Source organism: Notolepis coatsorum, assembly GCF_963971535.1.
Source record: "Notolepis coatsorum genome assembly, chromosome: 2".
Taxonomy (NCBI): Eukaryota; Metazoa; Chordata; class Actinopteri; order Aulopiformes; family Paralepididae; genus Notolepis; species Notolepis coatsorum.
This window is the reverse complement of record NC_140166.1, coordinates 42207022-42221169: the sequence shown is the minus strand read 5'-3', so window position 1 is coordinate 42221169 and position 14148 is coordinate 42207022. Positions and strand designations below refer to the sequence as shown.

The 14148-nt window shown below is 42.4% G+C and overlaps 1 protein-coding gene across 3 annotated transcripts in view; it reads right to left on the bottom strand.

Annotated features, from left to right (window-relative positions):
- ankle2 (ankyrin repeat and LEM domain containing 2) overlaps positions 1-14148 on the bottom strand; it is a 68291-nt gene that overhangs the window by 33393 nt on the left and 20750 nt on the right. For 2 of the 3 annotated variants that reach the window (XM_084307899.1, XM_084307900.1), the window contains exons 4-5: positions 4977-5063; positions 31-215 (exon numbers count right to left, since the gene is read on the bottom strand). In XM_084307899.1, coding sequence (XP_084164025.1) covers positions 31-215; positions 4977-5063 — 272 coding nt within the window. The remainder of the gene's footprint in view (positions 1-30; positions 216-4976; positions 5064-14148) is intronic. The other variant, XM_084307901.1, reaches the window with a different exon arrangement.

Here is a 14148-nt window from a genome sequence, read left to right as displayed (position 1 = left end):
CAAAAAGTTAGTTTCCTCCCCTGCCCTCACCTGTACGATGGTGGGGTTGTCCCCCGAGCCGATGAGATAGCGGGGGTTGCTCCACACCAGCTCGCTGAACGCCACCTCGTCGCCCTTCTCCACCGCCTTCCTCAGCTTGGCCGTGAGGTCCTGCGTGCGCGGGCTCTTAAAGCTGTTGGCCCGCTCCCTGTTGATGGTGTCAACCTCCATGTTGTCTGGTGTTGACAGGGATGACAAAGACATGGGTATGAAGGACATGGCTGACAAATGTGTTCTACATGTGGTCTTCACGAACAGACCTGGATATTCTACAAACGATATAAAACGGCGGCCATTTTAAATTTCAACCGATGCGTTGGTTGAGTGACAATAACACAGTGTGACGCCGACAGACGGCTGTATAATGTGTTGCGACGTGCGGGCGGTCCGAACATTAAAGGAACACGCCGACATTTTGGGAAAATTAGCTTACAGTCTTCTCCAGAGAGAGACAAGAAGATAGATACCAGTTTCCTCTCTGTGCGTTCAGTAGAAAGCCATCTGGCTGCACGTTAGCCTAGCTTAGCATAATGAATGGAAGCGGACAGTGACGGGTAGTCTAGGCATTGTCCAACTAACACCTCTCCCGAAGGCTAACCGGTCATGTCCGCTTCATTTGTTGATTTCTGAGGATTTTCATAAGAAGAAATAAAGCATCCAATAATTTGCGCACGCAACAGTCACACCGACGAGTCGTGTCCTTAGCTTGGGCCGTTCCTCGCACTCCTAAACTCTTCCTTGAAAAGATGTGTGCTTAGGCTATATATAGCTACTTTTCTGACCAGCAGCCGCCAACGAGGCTCCCCACACTGATTGCGCGGTGAATGCTTTCATTGCATTTCATTCACAGAAAAAACATTTAATATCTAAGAATATTATAATTTTTTTTCAAAACTTTGTTTATTGAAGTTTTTTCATTGCAATATGAGATCATCACAAGGTCAAATTGTACACATATATGCCAGACGTATTGCACATATCTACATATAAGTAGTCAAAATATAGGTCTGTTGAATGTAGACAATATACATATTGCACAAAGGTACATATAGTTAGTCAAAATATAGGTCTGTTGGATAAACAATATACCTATTGCACAAAACTATGTATAAATAAACAAAATATAGGTATGTTGAATGTAAATAATATACATGTTGCACATGGCTACGTATAAGTAGTCAAAGTATAGGTCTGTTGAATATATAGACTAAAAAATAGTACACCACAAAATAAATATAGATATTGTTTCGGACATAGTCAATTAAACAGATATGTACACTCAGGACAAGCACTGTACAGCAGGAATAGAGGAATGGAACAAATTTTTTTTTAAATGAGAAGGTAGACATCGGTTACATTTGCACAAGTAGATAGGTCACTCGACTGGACTGTGCTAGGTTAGGAGTGAGCATTATTTATGGGGGGTCGATTGAGCCTTGTTCCCCAACATAAGTAAAGAAACGGCCCCATGTTTTATAAAATCTAGCTGTAGAACCCCTTATGACACACCTTATTTTCTCCATCTTAAGGAAGTGCAAAATATCCCTGAGCCACATAGAGTGAGATGGAGGAGTGGGTGACTTCCAATGCAGTAAAATGAGACGTCTAGCCAGGAGAGTAACAAATGCCACCAGGTCAGCTTTATATCGTGGCAGAGACAGAGTAGTAGGGGAGATAGAGACACCAAAGCAGGCAGTTATGGCAGTCGGGCTGATTGGGATCTCAATACTATTTGAGATAGTTTCAAATATTTCAGACCAAAAGTTATGCAGGGAAGGGCAGGACCAAAACATGTGACTATGTGTAGCAGGGGCACGGTGGCATCTGTCACAGGTGGGATCAATGTTGCCATAGATCTTGGCTAGCCTGACTTTAGTAAAGTGTGAACGGTAGGGCTGACCTTCGAAGTTTTTTTTGGCAATCGAAGCTTCGGGGCCGAGCTTCGATTTTAATTCGAAGCTTAGAAAAAAAATAAAATAAAAAATAAAAAAAAATATTTCTTTTTAATATTTTTTATTTTTTTTTATCTTATGTTGTGGGACTTGTACAGCACTTTCGTAAACGTTGTTGTTTTTAAATGTGCTCTATAAATAAAGTGGGTTGGATTAATTAATTAAGTAGCCCCTTTCGTGACTGACGCATCCAACAAGGTTTCACTCGGCTGTGTGATTTAATTCAAGGTGGATCGCTGTTGTCGTTTGAACAACTTCAGATTTCATGGGAACTACCAATCCCCCAAATCAAGAATGTTTAAGATGAATGAAGTAAGATTTTGATTATTTGAAATATGGCCTGTGTAGACTAAACTATGCACAGAATTATGTCAGTCTACAAGGTCCGGATTCTACATGGTCCGGCAATGTAGACCTTGTAGACTCCACTACAGACCAATTATCAGTGAATGTTCATGCATTTTTAAGAAGGGCAACTTCCACAAAAAAACAAAGAACTCACCAAAACATCTCAGTAGCACCTTATCTAAATGTTATATTTCAAACATGAGTGCATGCTTACCAACTGTCCGTCTGCAACACTACTATCACCGACATCTAAGAAGGGAGATCCCCCCTTGAACGGCCCTTCTAAGGTTTCTCTCCTCCACATTGCCTGTGGAGCTTTTTTTCCCTATTGTTGGGTTTTAGTGAGTTTTTCCTTACCTTCGCGTGGGGTATGTCTGGGAGTGCTTGCATTCTTTCATTTATTTGCATTCATCTAAAAAATGTTTGGACCCTATGGTGTTCTTGTTCTGTTCTTGACTTATTGTTATGTTGTCTTCTTGACTTGTTTAAAGAAGACCTGTACGGCCCATGGGGACATTAACGTGTGTTGTCGGGCCCTATAAATAAATTTGATTTGATTTGATTTGATTCATATTTATTTATGTATTGCATGCATTTCTACATTTTATTTCCTATTTTGTTTATTCATCCCAGTATCTTTCTTTCTTATGTGTGGAATTCTACAAGGTGCGCGCACACACACACACACCTACACACACACACACACACACACTTACATTTAGTCATTTAGCTGACGCTTTTATCCAAAGCGACTTACAAGTTCTGTACGACAAGACAGCAAGAAGGGTACAACTCTATCAGCTGAGTAACAATGTTCATCAAAGTGTTGCGTGTTACAGTGTAGGTTAGTTTATTAGGACAAGTGCATGACAGTAAGGTTAGTCACGGTTAGATTTTTTTTTTTTTTTTTTTTTTTTTATCATTTCAGATAATGGTTGAAGAAGTGAGTCTTTAGTCGACGGCGAACACACACACACACACACACACACACACACACACACACACACACACACACACACACACACACACACACACAAACACACACACACACCGAAGTTTTATATAAAAAAAAAAAATTGATTTTTTTTTTTAACTTCGATTTTTTTTTTAATGTTCGAAGCTTGTGCCATCGAATCGAACGTTCGAAGCTTCGAAGCATTTAAGACAGCCCTAGTGAACGGTGAACAATTTTACATTGGATCAGTCCGTGCCTGGCACAAATTGAAGAGGAGTGGACCCGGTGTAGAATATCCTCCCACAGGTTTTCTGTGATGTCCTCACCCAGGTCCTCCTCCCATCTCCTCCTGATCTTTTCTAATGAGGTAGGACGCAGTGAGGAAATCAAGCCATACAGGACAGATATAATACCCTTTGTGACCAGTGTAGGCTTTAGTAAAGTGTCAATAGGAGTGGCTTCTGGGAGTTTGGGGAACTGTGGGTTGATATTACGTACAAAACTGCGGACTTGCAAGTATCTGACGAAATGTGACCTCGAAAGAGAGAACTTTTGTTCAAATGATGCAAAAATATTTTCTATATATAAATCACTGAACGTTCTAATACCAAGAGGGGACCAGGAGAGAAAAGCTCTATCCATCACAGAGGGGGGGAAAACAGGGTTAGCTGTAATTGGAGCTAGTAAAGAAAAAGATTGTAAACCAAAATGTCGTCTGAACTGGTTCCATATCCTGAGTGTTGATTTGACAATGATATTTTTAGAGTAGGGAGAGGTGGGAAAAGGTAGAGGTGCGTGAGCCAGAGCAGCCAGTGAGGCAGGGCTGGAAGAAGAGGATTCCAAAAGCAACCATACAGGGGATGAAGGTGTGTCTTCAAACCTTGCCCAATGTTGTAGTGCTCTAAAGTTGGCTGCCCAATAATAGAATTAAAAATTGGGCAGAGCCATCCCTCCCAGAGGCTTTGGTCTTTGTAGGAGGGCTTTACCGAGCCTAGGGACTCTCCTATTCCAGATGAACTGCGACACCAAACTGTCAATTTTCTGGAAGAATGCTTGTGTGAGAAAGATGGGTAAACATTGAAAAAGGTATGAGAATTTTGGCAGGGAGTTCATTTTAACTGAGTTGACTCGTGCCGTTAAGGACAGGGGTAATAGCGACCATCGTTCAAAGTCTTTATGCAGTTTGCTTAACAAAGGGGAGAAGTTAGATTTAAATAAATCCTTAAATTTGTCTGTGAAACGAATGCCAAGATATGTGAAGCCAAGTGAGGACATTTTAAAGGGCAAAGTATGTAAGGGGTAATTTCGACCTTCAGCATTCAGAGGGAATAGCTCACTTTTATCTAAGTTTAGTTTATATCCTGATATTGCACCGAATGAACTGAAAACATCAAGGGCAGCTGGAATAGAGACAGAGAGATTCGATACATATAAAAGCAAGTCATCCGCATAAAGTGAAGTCTTCTGTTCGATGCCAAACCTATGAATACCAGTTATGTTAGGATTTGATCTGAGAGCAATGGCCAATGGTTCTATTGCGATATTAAATAATAAGGGACTCAAATTGCAGCCTTGCCGAGTAGAGCGAAAGAGAGGGAAATATTCAGAATGTGTGTTGTTGGTTCTGACTGAGGCTATAGGGGAGGTATAAAGCAGTTTCACCCAAGTGATAAATGTTTTACCCAAGCCAAATCTCTCCATGGTGTAGAATAGGTAGCTCCACTCCACCCGGTCAAAAGCCTTCTCGGCATCTAGTGAGATCACAGCTTCTGATATTGAGGAAGAAGAGGGATTATACATGATACTAAGAAGCCGTCTAGTGTTAAAAGAAGAGTACCGTTTTTTTATGAATCCAGTCTGATCTGGGGAAATAATAGAGGGTAGTACCGATTCTAAGCGCATAGATAGTAGTTTGGAAAGAAGCTTTAAATCCACAGATAGCAAACTTATAGGATGGTAGCTCCCACATAGGAGAGGGTCTCTGTTCTTCTTCAAGATTAAGGAAATTGTGGCCTGAGTGAGTGTATGGGGCAATTTAAAACAGCAGAAGGATTCATTGTACATATCAATAAGAAGTGGCGCCAATTTGCCAAAAAACTTCCTATAGAATTCGATTGGGTAACCATCGGGCCGGGGCCTGGGCATTTACCTGCCTGCATGTTGTGAGCAGCCTCTTCAATCTCCTCTATTGTGATAGGCTCCTCCAATTTCACCGCTGAGTCGGAGTCAACTTTAGGAATATCAAGAGAGTCAAAAAAGTTGCTAAAGGCAGACGGGTCAGTGGGTTGTTCTGCAGCATAGAGAGATGAGTAGACGTTTTTAAATTGTTCATTAATTTCTTTGGGATCTGTAGTTCTGCCTGTTGAAGTTTGGATTTGTGGTATTTGATGCGAAGCTGATGCCTGTCTTAATTGATGAGCTAATAGTTTATTCGCCTTATCTCCGTGTTCATAGTAATTGTATCTGGATTTGAATAGTAATTTTTCGGTATGGGTGGTAGTCAGAGTATCGAATTCTGCTTGTAGCAATAGGCGTTCCTTATATAAATCAGGTGATGGAGCGATAGAGTAAACGTTGTCAATCTGAGTGATCTGTTTAGTTAAATTATCTAATTTCTTCTTTCTGGCTCTAGTCTCATAAGTGCAGTAAGAAATAATTTCCCCCCTTAAGTATGCCTTCAGTGTCTCCCATAGTAAGGAAGCTGAGATCCCAGGTGTCTTATTGATATCCAAAAAAAAATCTATCTGCTTGGAAATAAAAGTAACAAAATCTTCGTTCGATAACAAACTAGTATTCAGTCGCCAGGGTGGTCGGGTGTTATCACATCCCCTAATTTGCAGTTCCATTAGAACTGGAGAGTGGTCCGATATGACAATAGCATCATATGAGCAAGATAATACTGATGAGATGAGCCGATTGTCGATCAAGAAATAATCAATACGAGTGAAGGTGTGATGAACATGAGAGAAGAATGAGTATGCTCTAGTCTGCTAGATGGGTTGTGAAAACGCCAAGGGTCTGAAAGTGAAAACTCTTCCATAAAAGATTGAATGGTTTTAGCAGAGCTTGAAAGTACTGCATTTCTGTTAGATGAGCGATCCAATGATGGATTAAGCCAGCAATTGAAGTCCCCTCCTAATATCAGATAATGTGTGGAGAGGTCAGGTATCGAAGAGAACACAGATCTAAAAAATGAGCTATTGTCCCAGTTAGGGCCGTAGATATTAAGCATAATCACTGGGGTGCCACAGAGCTTTCCAGTTACCAGCACAAATCTACCATTTGGGTCAGAGAGAACATCTGAGCAAATAAAATTTATTGATTTGTGGATTAAAATTGCCACACCTCTAGCTCTGCTCTGAAATGATGAGTGGTACACTTGGCCAACCCATCGTTTACGTAGTCTGGTATAATCAGATAGCTTGAAATGAGTTTCCTGAAGGAAAGCTATATGAACCCCCAAATTCTGAAGATGCCCCAGTACTTTACTACGTTTGATTGGCTGATTTAAGCCCTTACAATTCCAACTAGTCAATTTGACCACTCCTCCAATCTGCTGTGAGGTTTTAGGTTGAGTCATAGACTGGTGTTGAGTGTACAATGAGTAACATCGAAAAGTATGTCCTAATAGTATTTTTTATGTGCAGTGGCCAAGTCATAGAAAAAGCAACAACAGTATAAACATCGCACAAAAAGAACTGTAAATGTAAACAAACCCTTCCCTCCCCCCTCCCCCTCCCTCCCATGCTGATGCGTCTCCTCAAATTGGACGCGCGCATAACCCACTATTACTAACTCTAAAGATAAACACCACCCCTTCCGTGGTTAAGTGACAAATGTTAATATTGTGAAATATCGTAGTCCCAAAATGAAATAGTCTGTATATGCTCAGTCATATGGACATGAATTATGAACTTGCCGTTCAGCTGATGGTTACAGTCTGGGGAACCGCTTTTCTGAGTTTAGTGTTTATGAAAATCGAGGCGGCGGCCGGGTCTTCAAACGTGTGCGTTGAACCACTCGGCAGAGTGATTTTCAAAACCGCAGGAAACATCAGCCCAAACTTGATACCAGGACAGGCATGGAGTTCACGTTTCACTCCTCCAAACGAAGAGTGGAAACAGCGACGGTGTAATCAGGGAAAATAGAGAGCCTTTTGCCTTGGAAGAGTAGAGGGGTGTCACGGGAGGTCGCGCTGGCCCGACGTAGGATTTCGTTCCGGAGATGAAAGAAGTGGACCCTGATGATGAGCGGACGAGGCGTCTCTCCCTCTTTGGGTTTAGCCCGCAAAGTGCAATGGGCTCTGTCGAGTAGGGGCTCATCATCCAGGCCCAGTAGGTTCTTGAGTAGGCGGCCGATGAATTCCGTTGGCCGCGGACCCTCCGAGCCCTCAGGTATCCCCACGAGTCGAAGGTTGTTCCTCCTCGATCTCCCCTCTAGGTCCTCACATTTGTCGGTTAGTAATTTCACCTGTGACGTGAGCTCCTTAACAGTGGAGTCAAGCGAGGAGAGCTGGTCACTGTGGTCGCTCGTCACACGTTCCAACTCGCAGATAGTTTGCCCGTGTTCATTTATTTTCAGCAGCAATGGTTCAGTAATATTCACCAGCTCTGTGCGCACTGCAAGGATTTCAGCTCTCAGGTTAGTTGCCGATGAGTCAATTCTGCCACAAATATCTTCCTTCAGCGAGTTCAGCATTGATTGTAAGGCCCCTAGATCAAAGGCGCTGCCGCTGGTCATGTTAGCAGCTGGCGCGTGCGGTGGGGGTGGCCCGGGTGGCTGATCAAAGATCGTTTGTTGTCCTGCACGCGTCGTCCTTAATTTGGGTTTAACAGGACCCATGGACGATTTAAAGTGTCGAAAAGTCTGCCTGACTGGTAGATGAACATACGTTGTCCAGTGTCCAAAGTCCAAAAAGAAAAAACGTAGTTAAAGGACTATTTATAATTGAAGTTTGTCACAAAACGGCGGAGCGGCGAAAAGCACGTCTTACATGCTCGGTGTCCTCAAGTCCCTTAGTTATCTAAGAATATTATGAGCATATTCCCCGTTACATCAACATTTCTAAGATGTATGAGAACTAGGGGTGTAACGGTACACAAAAACCACGGTTCGGTACATACATCGGCTTTGAAGTCACTGTTCGGTAGGGGTTTTCGGTACAGTGGGGGAAAGTTTGGCTTTCCATGTTCCAGTCAGGGGTGATGTAGTGTGCAGTAACTAATTGTACTTGTAGGGCTGTCAACGAATATTCTATATTGAAATTAATAATCGACTTGTAAAAACAAAGAAAAAATTATAATAATTATATTAGATTGTGAAAAAAACAGCCCCCGGTGGGCGGTCGTTAGTGGTTAACATACCGTTGTATTCGTTCGGTACACAGCTGTTCGGTACGGTACGGTGCACACAGAAACGGTTCGGTACGGATACGTGTACCTTTACACCCCTAATGAGAACAAGAAAACATCCCATCTATGAGTAATATTTGTTCCTGCATAATGGAGTTACAAACATACTTATTCATACATTCATTCATAACAGTCTTAGGTTTGTAGGTTAAGTATTTAATGTTAGCTGCAAGCCAGCCTGTCATCCAGGAAATGCTTATGTGAAACGTATATTAAGTTGATACATCCAGTGATCTATGCATGAAAATGTCTTCAGCAAATCACTTAGTTATAATCCTACAAAGACAATGCATGCGTGTGTGTTCCGGTGTGTGTGTGTGTGTGTGCTAACTAACCGTGTGTGCTAACCGCTAAACATTGAGGATAATTGCATGCCAATTAAAGACCTCTGAACAGGTCCTGCATTATTATTTTTTAGATTGTGTAAAGTTAAAAGGTGCTATAGCAGACCTGGGCATTGTACGGCCCGCGGGCCGGATACGATTCTGACCGGCCCGCGAAAGATTACACGATAATATTTATAAAAAAAAAAAAAAAAAAAAAATCATGTCAACGTTCACACGCACAATATATGCTTACCTAGGATTTGACTTGATTCAACAACAAAGCAGTCGGGGCAAGCCGAAAACGGTCGAAAGTGTGGTTATTTGAAGTTTTGATTTCTTTTTTCACAACTGAGGTAGGTAGATTAAATTTTTAGAGACTAAAGTACAGAAAAAAGGTACCGTTGGGTACCGGTATCGATTCACAGGTACCGGTACCGTATCGGTTCAAATGTGAACGGTACCCATCCCTACTGAACACACAACTGCAGGGCAAGGGCATTTTTGCTCATGAAATGCATAGCCATGTGAAAGCCTTCATGACAAAGTTGCAATTAATTTCAAGGCAACTAGGCAGCAACAATCTCAAACACATGAAAACCCTGAAAGAAGTCAAACCATCAGCTGATCACCGGCACAGGTACTCATCCATGTTGGGAGCACTGCATGATGAATTTTCAAGGCGTTTTCAAGATTTCAAAAAGGTTGAGGATGAAATGCAGCTGGTTTCCTCTCCCTTTACCTGCAGTGTTGATAGTGCACCCACTGATGTTCAGCTTGAACTCATTGACCTGCAGTCTGATTCACTACTGAAAGAGCACTTTAAGTCAGCATCACTGCTAGAGTTCTACTCTGCTCTCAAGGAGGAGAACTTTCCAAACATGAGGAGACATGCTCAGAAGATGTTGGTTCTCTTTGGATCCACCTATATGTGAACAGACATTCTCAGTCATGACGACTTCAAACTTGAAATGGTAACAACCGATGAGGTACTCAAAAAATTGAGCGCCCTCCAACCTAACAAGGCCACTGGCCATGACAACATCCCCTCCAAATTCCTCAGAGATGCAGCAGCCGCCATCACCCCAGTCATCACACACATAATAAACCTCTCTATAAAACAGGGGCACGTCCCCAAGGACTTCAAAATTGCGAGAGTGACCCCTCTACACAAAAAGGGCAGCAAATTAGACCCAGGCAACTACCGCCCTGTTTCTATTCTTACCTCCATCTCGAAAGTCATGGAGAAAATAGTCTATGAACAGGTCGAAAAGTACTTGGCGGAAAAAAATCGAATCTACGAATTCCAATCTGGCTTCAGAACGTCCCACTCCACTGACACATGCCTCCTCTATTTGAACGACCACATCAAACAAGAGGTGGACGCGGGCAAATACTGCGGCATGGTCATGCTGGACCTACAAAAGGCCTTCGACACTGTCAATCACTCCATTCTAATGGACAAGCTAAAAGCAATTGGTTTTGATAGCTTATCAGTGAGCTGGATGCAATCCTACCTGGAGGGGAGAGAACAGATGGTAGAGGTAAACGGTACTCTATCCCCCCCCCCTCACAGTGAGCTGTGGTGTTCCACAAGGAAGCATACTAGGACCGCTACTCTTCCTAATTTATGCAAATGACATGTCGTCAGCCTGTGACTGCAACTTGTTCCTGTTTGCGGACGACTCAGCCCTGCTGGTCTCTGACAAGAACAAATTGCAGGTTGAAAAAACCCTCAGCACGGAACTAGGCAAAATCTGCATATGGCTCGCTGATAACAAACTATCATTACACATGGGCAAAACAGAGTCCATTCTCTTCGGTTCAAATAACAAACTCAGCAAGACCGACGGATTCTCAGTTACAGTGGGTGACAATATTGTCACAAGGAAAGACGAAATTACCTACCTGGGTTCCATCCTAGAGGCTAATCTTTCCTGTGACAAAATGGCATCCAATGTAATAAAAAAAGTCAACCAACGAACTAGATTCTTGTACCGGATCTCCTCTCTGGTAAACAAGAATACCCTGAAGACTCTGGCAGGAGCACTCATTCAAGGGTACTATGACTATGCGTGCACTTCATGGTACCAAAGCACCTCAAAGGCGCTTAAAACAAAATTACAAACATCACAAAACAAACTGGTCAGACTACTACTTGACCTGAACCCCAGAACCCACCTCACCCCTGCCCACTTTGCCAACCTAGGATGGCTTAGAGTAGACGACAGAGTACAGCAACTTGCAATGGGCCTGGTCTACAAGATACACTATACGACCGGGGTGCCCATGTACATGTCAAAATACTTCCCAAAGGTCAGTGAATACCACAACCACTACACCAGAGGAAGCTCAACAAATCATGTTAAACCCAGATTCGGCTCAAACAAGGGACTAAACACGTTTCGCAATTATGCCACAACAATGTGGAACGCCCTACCCAAAGCTGTAAAGGAATGTGAATCCCTGCCCACATTCAAAACCGCTCTTAAAGAGCACCTACGGGAGGCTGCAATTCGAAACTGGCCACCATAAATGCCCAAAACCCCCACCACCTCCTAATAGACAGTCTCCTCCCCACCGCATGTATATATTCCCTCCCCGCCGTATGTATATTTCCCTCCCACCCACCCACCCCCTCCTAATGTACAGTCCCCTCCCCATCATATGTATATACTCTGTCAGGATCTAGGGGTAACAGTACTGTATATTTGAATACCGTTATGTCACAAATGTATCAGTACTAAATACCTATATGTCCCTATGCCATAAATGTCATGTATGTTGTGTATGTCATAAATGTCTATATGAATTGAAAATGGGGGACCCTGATGGAAACAAGACAAACGTCTTTCTCAGGTCTGCATCCCCTTAACAATTGTATGTATTGAGCCGTACTGTACTGTACCCATTCTGCAATCTGTTAAATAAAGTTTTCATTCATTCATTCATTCACGTTTACCAAGTCCAGGTACAGATCCTCTCTCACTGATGAACATCTGGCAGCTGTGCTTCGCATCTCCACCTCAGACATGCAACCTGACTTTGATGGACTTGTTAAAGCTCAACAAAGACTGGATTTATCACACTGAATGAAAAAAAATGAGCTGAATAACACTAAAATGTGGAAATATAACAAGTGAAATGGGACACTTGATTTTTTTTTTCTTTTTTTTGCACAGTTCTGAAAACATTAAATGTTTAATATAGGCATGTAAAGTAAAAAAGGCTACTGGGACACTTTTCTTTACACAGTTCAGTGACATGTCTTGTTTATTTTGTCTATAAGATGATGTGATGTCTTTAGAAAGCTAAGAAAATCCTTGTTTCAATAGTATATGAAACTCAAAATAATAACTTTATTTGTATAGCACTTTTTCATACATGCCCTTTGTTATTAATGTTTCACATTTTGTTTATCATTTTGGAAATAAATTCTATTTGAATAAATGATATTTTTGAAAGCTAACCTCACCTTTTAATTGCCAAATAATAACATACACTCTTACCAGGGGTCAAAACAATGCCATGTACTGCTTTTTATATAGAAATAAAATGTATATTATGCATAATTGAGTTTTGGAATTTTTGCCCGGCATATTTTCAGTTGCTCATTCGGCCCCCCGGGAAAAATAATTGCCCACCCCTGTGCTATAGATAACATTCAGCCACTAGATGTCGCACTAGAGGTAGAGGCCCCCCTGGTGTCCTGGGATGTTGACAATCTGATGGGCAGACCACAGTATGTGCGCCTACAAGGCTGACAGCCCTCTCCCCCTTCACCGTCTACACCAATGACTTCCACTATTGGTCAGAGTCCTGCCACCTTCAGAAGTTTTCTGATGACTGCGATAGTGGGATGTATATGTATGGTGATGAGGAGGAATACTGAGAACTGGTAGTGGACTTCGTCACATGGTGTGAAAATAACCATTTTCCAGCTCAATGTGGCGAAGACCAAGGAACTGGCTGTGGATCTGGGGAGGAGAGTACACCTGTGTGACCCCTGTTTCCATAAGGGGGGGTCGGAGTGGACATGGTTGAGGATTACAAATACCTCTGTGTGCACAGACAATAAACTGAACAGGTCAAAACACGCAGAGACTCTCTACAAGAAGGACCAGAGCTGCCTCTACTTCCTCAGAAGGCTGAGGTGAGATCCTTCAAGTTTCAACATCTCTACAAGGATGTTGAGGATGTTCTATGAGTCGGTGGTGGTGGCGGGCCCCTTCTTGTACGCAGTGGCTGCTGCAGCAGGCTGAGAGCGGGGGATGCAAACAGGCTGGAAAAGCTGGTCAGGAAGGCCAGTAACGTGGTGGGGGTGGAGCTAGCCTCTCTGGCGGTGGTGTCAGAGAGGAGGAGTCTCGCTAAGCCCCTCCCACCCACTATACACGGACTTGGCCAATAGAAGGAACACGTTCAGTGTTAGACTCAAGACTCCCAAGCAAAACTGAACGACACAGGAAGTCCTTCATACCAAATGCCTCACTGAGAAGAGGGTAACAGATCATTAAGCATTAAGGCATCTACCAGCGATGCATAGAATCTCAGTAGGAAGGAAGAAATCCACGGTTCCGGTGATGAGCATTACATCTAACATTGTCAACATTTCAGATGTATTATTGAGCGACCCACACCACAATATCCTGTCTAAAGGTTTATCTTTTGTCCCAGCCCGCAAGGTGGATGCATTTACTACCAAGGTAGAGTTATTTAAGTTTTTTAGAAATATTAAGTTGAAAGCATTTTATGCCAGAGGGTTTGATAAGAGAACTCAATATGCTAATGAAAATGTGTTGATAAGTGATGCCAGACACCTCTAAAAGAAAAGTATTTAAACCCCGTAGCCTGTTTACTCCCCATCTCAATCCTCCCTCAGTTGAAACTTTCTGCAGATTAGTACAAAATGATGTCCTTAAGTTATGTGAGACCAGTCACAAAGCCCATCTTTATCCAAATTTACTTGAATCAGAGTCTGCAGCACTGAAGGAGCTCATGAAGAAAGATGATTTAATTTTTAGAAAAGCTGACAAGGGTTCTGGTATCGTGCTCCAAAATAAGAGCTCGTATGTATCTGAGATAAACAGACAATTGAATGAGATTGAGGTATATACCCTTCT